Genomic DNA, 7992 nt, shown 5'->3' with positions numbered 1-7992 from the left:
ACCGAACAATTGGGTTAGATCTAAAAAGTCTTTCAACCCAACCCATAAACACTCCTAGTTCAAAATTTTGGTCATTTGACATTTTGTCGTGTTGGTTGTTGACATTTTACTTCACATTCATCTTTCAATATATTTAGAGCCTAGTCATCTAAAAATACAAGTTCTTTCACATTTGTATTGAAGAGTTAATATAATTTCAATAGTAGGGACCAAAAGAAACACTTTTTAAAAGTTTAGAGACTAAAACAAACGTTTTTTAAAATTTAATGATCAAAATAGGACAAAATTTAAAGTTCATGGATTAAATAGGATTTAAACCAAGATAAAACTTTGAATTATTTTGACATTAATTTATCCACACAAAAATTGTTGTACATGAAATAATGTACAAATAATTACTTACTATAAAAAAGAATAATCATCTTTGTCACAAAAAAAGAAAAGAAAAGAACAAATCATATTAATTTTATAAAATAGTTTTGTTTTTATTTATTTTACCATTTCTAAAAGAAATAGATATTACACGGATCACTGTGCTTGTAAGGCCCAAGACTTACGTAATAATAGGGTGAAAATATGAAAAAGAACAGCCCCCGGCGAGGATCGAACTCGCGACCTTTCGCTTACGAAGCGAACGCACTACCACTATGCTACGGAGGCAAGCGTTGATAACTGAATAACTTTTTTAATTAAATTTCTAATTTTAGTCCAATAGTCTTTAAAAAATAAGGCAAATATCAATTTATATTTATGAACTTTTGGGCTTGTATCAATTTAGACTCTTAACTAATAATTGTATCAATTTAAATCATAAAATTAAGGAGTTGTATCAATTTTAATCTTGAATTTTGGGGATTATATCAATTTAAACCCCAAACTAATAACTGTATCAATTTAGACTCTGAACTTTCATAATTTTATCAACTTAGACATTTAACTTTCATTAGTATATCAATTTAAACCATGAACTTTCATAAGTGTATCCAAATAAAACATAATGGGGGGTTTAAGTTGATATAATTATGAAAGTTCGGAGTTTAAATTGATATACTTATATAATTTCAAGATCTAAATTAATACAATTATTAGTTTGAGATTTAAATCGATACAATCCCAGTTCAGGGTTTAAATCGATACAATTATAAGGTTAGAGTTTAAATTGATACAAACACCCAAAAGTTCATGATTATAAATTGATATTTTCCCTATAAAATATGCATGCTAGATGGAATGATTATTGCTAATTTAGTCCCTTGAAGTTATTTTTTGAAATTGGTTAAATAATAGCAACAATTAGCAGTAAATTAGCAACAATCAGTTTTTTTTTTTTTGGAAAAATCAACGAAACTAATAATAGAAACTAAATTTAATATTTATTAATAGTATATGACTGAGTTGAACAAGTTTCATAGAGACCAAAATAATATTTAAACCTATATAATTTGATTTGTATTTTTAACATCTTTATCTTGTTAAAATTGTTGATTATTAACTAACTTAATGAATTGGCGAAAATTTAGAGAGGAAAGAAAGTCGTGTAAAAGGAAAAAAAATGTTGAGGGAGTAGAAAATTTTCCCTCTTAGATGACATTTTTCCTCCCATAAATTTCTTTTAAATTTCTAAATGTTATGCTATATAAATTTATCGTAAGTCAATTGTAACATTCAACAATGGAAGACTAAATTCAAATTATTAAATAATAATAGAGACTAAAGTGAAAAAAACACCCAAATAACTAGGAATAAGACATAAACAGTCTTTCAAAGTTAAAATATGAAAATTTCTCACTTTAAATAGATAAGCAGAAACAAGTTCTTTAATTGTTTCAATCAAGTTCTGGAATTATCACATGAACTCCTTGCAGTTATGAGCAGAACCAATTTTTGGAATCATTCACCATTTTCAAATATTCTCCTCACTGTTCATGGCCATAGGAAATATGAGATGTTTTAGACAATCTGATAATTGGGTAAGAAACAGAGGAATCAGAAGGGGAGGTGAAGAAAGAATATCAGATGCATACATACATTGATTCATAACAAGAATATGTTCATGGTTTGAAAACTTGTAAACCATCTTTGCAACACTTCTTAATGATTAGTCACAATGCTTCTGAGCATTATATATATTATAGAGAAAAAATGAAAGTTCCATCACTATGAAAGGGTAAAATCAGATAGAGGTGGAGAAAGGTTAAAAGAAGAAACTATCAATTAAACAACTGTCTTCGTCTGCCTGACTTGGCACGTAAATGAGCAGCTTCGACGTATACAATTTCATCAACTAAGTCTTTGAAGATCAATCTTTCAATGTCTAAGACAACATTGGAGATGTCGCCATAGAAATCAGTCCAACTTTCAGATCTTTGCATCATGTCTTCCTTTAAGACACTATCCAAACTATCGTCCTCGTCAGGTTTCTTCGTTTGAAGCTGTTCTATTTCGGAACATAGCTCCTTCAGAAGCTTTTGAGCACTAAGAGTTTTAGTTGCTAGTTTTTTGGATGTTGTCCAAGGCTCTGGTGATGCAGCAACAACAGACAACTCTCTAGCAAGAATCTCATTAACAGCATCAAAAACGAGTTTACGATGTGATTTCTCTTGGTTTAGTTTTGAATCTGTAAGTTTCAAAGAGCTGCAGTCATCCTTTCTTAGCAAACTGCTCGTCTTGGTTTGCTCCAAAACGAAGAATAACTCGGGGTTGATTGGATGACCAGATGGATGGAGTTGAAATGTTGCTAAGCCTGAGCCGAGGTCCCGGAGTAAGAGGCCAGAAGCTAACAATATTTCAGATATGTATCTGTTATCTGGATCAGTATTCTCACATAATGATGCAATGTAATCTGTTTTTGCTTCATCATAGTGAGAGTTCAGGCGCCTGAGCTTCTGAACCAAGTTGTCAATGTTTTGCAGTTTCTTGCGGTTGATTTCTGTGCTAAGACCGGGCTCCACACTGTTATCTGTGGCACTCCATTCAGATCCTAAAGTCCTATTGCCTGAATGTAAGCATCAAACAGTATTAGAATTGATCAAATTGAAAACTAAGTTAAATGGAAGCTTCTTTATCTCTATAAGAATGAAATTAAGAAGTTGTGCTTTAATTTCTATGCACAGGAACAGAGCAAAATGAATAACTTATCAAATATCTCTGGCCTACATACTAAATATGAAATATATCATGATTGATCATCAAATAATTGCCTCCCACCCCTCTCTGTTAAAAATCTATCATCTTCACGTTCCACTTTTGAAAAAGTGGGATGGTGGTACTACAATGACTAAATTGTGAAATATTCCAATTGACTCAAAAAAGGATTGTTGCTTTTGGTGACAGATTTGATCACCTTTGAGGGCTTTTGATATCTGCTTAACAGGGGACGGAGATGGTTCATCATCCCTATATATAGAAGCATCAAGAATGGAGACCGGACTCGGGTGTTCAGGAGCAGGAGTAGCAAGTTCTGCCTGCAAGCCACAAAATGAAATCTCAAATTTGAGTTCTGAAACCATATAATAGATGTGTAGATTAGTTGCTGTAAGTGCAGAGGGAAACAAAAAGTCACCTACATTTTCCAATGAACGAGAATCTGAGTACTTTGAAGTCTTCATTTGTAAACAATGGCTGCCACTAATTTCAGCAGGAAGTTCATTGCTGGTGACTTCAATATCTGTCTTTGAGTCCAAGGATAAATTACTGTCAGACATTTGAGATATGTCATCCCCCTGGTTGCTCAAAGTTCTCGACTCATTGCTTATTTCACTCAATTGATCATCCATTTGGGAGACATGGGAAGGTTTCACTCTCGGTTTTCTGACAGAAGAACCAGAATCAGTTCCTTGTCTGTTGGATTTCCATCTGGTTTTGTTTGTGTCAGATGGAGGAGTTGGTGGTCGAGATCGTTTGTCTTGCTCAGCCTTCTTCTGTTGCAGTCTTGGGCTCACAGACCCTGTGGTTTTTATTGAACTTACGGTGTTTTCCTTGGGTAAATGTTGAGGCTTTGAAGAAGTGTGCGTTTGTCTTACATTTCTTGCATTATCTTTCTTTTTGGTGGGATTTGCACCAGAGTCCCTGTGACTATTTTCAGGAGATGTATCTTTAACTGCTCGGCTACTACTGGGGTTCTTTTTACCATTTGGGGCTTTCTGAAGCTTCGGGAGACCAGGAAGGCCGTCAATTTGAATAACTGATAAAGCTGGAATTCCAGATTTTTCTACAAGTTTTGCTGGTTTCATGATCACAATTGGAGATTCCCCACACCTGGAAGAATCAGCCCTGCTAGTTGTTGCAGCCTTTTGGTTTTTTTTTCGACTTTGTTCGCTGGTCAACCTAGAATTAACACTAGCGCTCTCCTGTTTTGGTTCATTGTCTCTTTGAGTTGCATTGTTGGAAGGTTCCTCCTCCTTCCTAGTATCCAAGAGCCCCTTTGACTGCATAGCATCAAGGATCTGTTTTAGTGCTCTAAGATCTTTCCCTGATTGTTTAAACTCCAAGTCTTCCAATCTTTTTTCAATTTCACTATAAACAGAAGGAAAGGGGTTAGACGATCCAGCTAACCCTTTTGAATGCTTCAGAGCAGATTTATCAAAGGCTCGAGTTCCATCTGGCTGCCTCCATGGTGCAACTTCCATAGGAAACTTTGAATTTGGCATAGGTTTCATAACTAAATCAGGATTCTTCCATCGTGGTGAAGTTGGGCCTTTCAACGTGTTCCGAGGAGAGTCTGTTCGAATTGGCCTGATAAAGCTTGCACCATCCAGTGAGCTAACAAAGGGGTCACCTTTAACCTGAGTATCACTAGCCAAGGGTGAACCTGGAAGTGCTTCCAATCCCATTAACTTTGCCACAACACTAGGGGGATGCTTTCGAGATCCTGATGATCGTGGTGGATCAGAAGATTTTTCACTAGAGCAATCACTAACATGCAAGTTCTTCAAATGTCTAGTTGTATTTGACACAGATTTGGAACCCTGAATTGAACTCTCCCTGCTGTCCAATGAGAGCCTTGGAAAGTCTTTAAATTTTGGAGCTGACCGAATGGTATCTCGCGATTCAAAGGATAATCGATCGACCTCCCTCCCATCATAAGAAAACCGTGGAGCATCTCTAGAGAATGATTGCAAATATCCATCTTTTACTTCTTGAGACGGTCGATCGTGTTCTACGACTTCGTTATAATTCCATGGTGCATCTCGAAGTTTAGCAAGAACCAGAAGAGACTCCTTTAAATCAACAGGCATCTTCTGTTTCCAATTTGTATTAACCTTCAAAGCCCCATCTGTGGATTGAGGTAGCTGTACAGGCCTTGGAGAGTCTCTATGCTTCATAGAACGACTCGGTGGTTCCTCATTAGTAGATGTTTTGACTGATAACGTTCTGGCTTCCCTATACATTGAATCCTTCACAACATCTCGAAGATCAAGCTGTTGCCTCCCGACACGAGGAGACGTATTTGACTGGTTTGCTATAGAATCCCTTGAGGGCGTTCTTGATAAAAGTATCTGATCGAATGAAGAAGCTTGTGATGGAGCTGTTTTGTTGTACTCACTGGAGGATAAGGAAGATGAGCAAGAAGAGAAAGAAGCTCTCGATAATTCTTTATTAAACCTTTGTTTCTCATTGAAACTCTCATTTAGGGACATGTCCTGCAAGAACAAGATTCATAGCTCAATATCCAAGAAGAACTCGAAATTACTCGTACATAGCTTAAATGCTTAACATAATTACAATTTTGTAAACTACTCGGCTTAAAAAATGGCAGAGTAATCAGAAGACTCACAGTTGCCTCTCTCTGAAACACATTGTACTCTTTTCCTGCGTTGCCGATATTTAGATGAGAAGTGCCTGTAGTAGACAAGATTGAAAATAAATTGACATGTTATCAATTTGCATATCACCGGATTACACACATATATATAAGAAACCAAGCTTTCATTGAGAAAAATGAAAGGATATACGAGGCATACAAGATGAAAGTCCACCAACTAAAAAAATCTCCAAAACGGAATCCTATCCAGAAGAATGATGGCAAGCTGATAATTATAGAAAGTTCGATTCACAAAAACCCACAAAGAGGAGCCAAATTTAATGCCTCCCAAAACTTCTCGCCGGAACTTTCCACTCCTCTAAATATTCTACTATTTCTCTCAAGCCAAACGCCCCACAAAATGGCTGAAAAACAAGACTGCCGAAGGATTTATAGATAATAACCAATAAAAGGATTGCAAAACTCGTTTGGAGTACAGAAGTAATCTATCCGAAGTTCAATAATATAAGCTCAAGGGATCATCATTTGATTAGCCACATAGTTATGAAGAGAATGATATGTTCTCTCTTTTGCTCCACAGAATACCAATTCTAGAGATATTCATAGTGTAGTTAACAAATTAGGCAACAGAAGAGAGAGCCAAAAAGAAGCACCAACTTCAATTCTGTTACTCTATCCCCACAACAAAAAGGAAAAGGAAACAACCACCTCAAGATATGTAGAGAAAAAAGTGGCATCTTCAATTCTTAGAAGAAGTATGAACTTAAACAGAAGCATTTAAGTGATAAAAACTATTAGGCAGCTTGAAAATTTTGTGGCATAAAGACAATAAGCCAAAGGTTAGATAGCAAAATACCAGGAGGAAGCCGCTTGTGCCTCATATGTCTTCCACTGAGTACATGCTGACGATCAAACAACTGCAAGATCCCAGTCATGCATCCTATTTGCTTCTGTAGATCTGGATTTTCATCAGCTAAAGAATGCAGAAGCTTTGCAGCCATCTTCAGGGTCTTCTCTTTCACAAGAAACTATGAAACTTTCCTCAGCTCAGTCATGGAAAGAACTACATACCCAAAAAAAAACCCCAAATCTTAGGCTATTCCAACAATCTAATGACTAGTGCAATGGGTATGCTAACCAGCTCTCCTTCAATCCCCCCCCCCCAAAAAAAAACCACACCTCAAAGACCAAAGACAAACACCTTTCTTTTCAAGGAATCGATTCTTATTTCCCAAATTTCACTGAGTACTATATGGTCCAAAAACCAAAAGATAAGGATAAAGAACTTCCAAATCCCATCCCCTTTGAATTACAGCATCTCCTAAGAGATTCTCCACTAAAATGAAATTTCTTCTTGGGTTATATGTACAAGACCCAATTACAGCTTCAGAAACAGTGCAATAAACAGCTTGAGATCACAATCATCAGCTCACAATGTAAAATCCAAATCCCACAAAAATTTCCACCCAAATCCCAAAATGCCTTTCTGGGTTCCTTGCCAATTTCCCAAATCTTGATTCCTTGCAGCAACAAAGAAGAATCCACGACGAGAAGGAGCTAATGGGTCAGGGTCAACGACGAATGGCGAGGGAAGAAACAGAAACAGAGAGCTGAAAACTTTCTGCAGATTTATGAACAGATGTGAAAAAACTATGTTACAAGACCAAATGTAAGTACTTGGTTGCCACTAGTAACATGGAAAATGGAGCTAAACAAACCCAATTGGGGGTAGCAAGAAAAGAGCTGCTTCTTTTTTTCTTGGTATTTCTTTAGAGGAGCAAATTGAGAGAAGGGGAAAAGAGAGAGAATGTGGGTCAGATGTTCCTCGGCTCCCTATCTCACAAATCCATGTGAGATGGGTATGTGAGTGGGTCAAGAGCTGTCTACATGTGCATGTGAACTTGTCAGTACTCTCTCCTCTAAAGAGAGGGATTTTTACTTACCACTAATCATAAACCATGAGCACTCATGTAAATAGTTTAGTAAAATTACATAAATAAATTGGGATCACATTCGAAATCTGAAGTTATTAAAATAATGTATGATTAGAAAAAATTTTAAAAAATTAAAAGTTATTACCTATATAAATAAGATGCATATTCTTTTTTTATGATTCAATCATAGAAATTTCGAAGTCTAGTAAGGATACAAAAATAAATTGAGATCACATTCGAATGAAAGAGATCTGAAAACACGAAAATATAAAAAATATAATTAAAAAAGACTTC

At 35.8% G+C, this 7992-nt stretch overlaps 1 protein-coding gene and 1 non-coding gene across 2 annotated transcripts; both read right to left on the bottom strand.

Moving 5' to 3' along the window:
* Positions 1 to 588: 588 nt before the first annotated feature.
* On the bottom strand, positions 589 to 660 carry TRNAT-CGU (transfer RNA threonine (anticodon CGU)). Its single transcript has one exon. It is a non-coding gene; the product is annotated as a tRNA-Thr (tRNA).
* A 1339-nt stretch (positions 661 to 1999) lies between these two features.
* LOC120082931 (protein LONGIFOLIA 1-like) lies at positions 2000 to 7649 on the bottom strand. Its single transcript, XM_039038356.2, has 5 exons — positions 6621 to 7649; positions 5777 to 5841; positions 3567 to 5642; positions 3344 to 3464; positions 2000 to 2995 (listed from the first exon to the last, which is right to left on the bottom strand). Exons 1-5 carry the CDS (start codon positions 6763 to 6765, stop codon positions 2211 to 2213), a joined length of 3192 nt encoding a protein of 1063 aa, XP_038894284.1. The 5' UTR covers positions 6766 to 7649; the 3' UTR covers positions 2000 to 2210.
* Between the last annotated feature and the right edge of the window lie 343 nt (positions 7650 to 7992).

This window comes from Benincasa hispida, chromosome 8 (genome assembly GCF_027475165.1).
Source record: "Benincasa hispida cultivar pf3 chromosome 8, pf3_genome.v1.1, whole genome shotgun sequence".
NCBI classification, from domain to species: Eukaryota; Viridiplantae; Streptophyta; class Magnoliopsida; order Cucurbitales; family Cucurbitaceae; genus Benincasa; species Benincasa hispida.
This window is presented reverse-complemented; position numbering and strand designations above follow the sequence as displayed.

Excerpts from the sequence above, each read along its gene's own strand:
- LOC120082931 (XM_039038356.2), bottom strand. The coding sequence starts at position 6,765 with ATGGCTGCAAAGCTTCTGCATTCTTTAGCTGATGAAAATCCAGATCTA. Across the intron at positions 5,842-6,620 it reads GCACAAGCGGCTTCCTCCTG|GCACTTCTCATCTAAATATC; the intron begins GTATTTTGCTAT and ends TGTCTACTACAG. Across the intron at positions 3,465-3,566 it reads ATTCTCGTTCATTGGAAAAT|GCAGAACTTGCTACTCCTGC; the intron begins GTAGGTGACTTT and ends TGTGGCTTGCAG.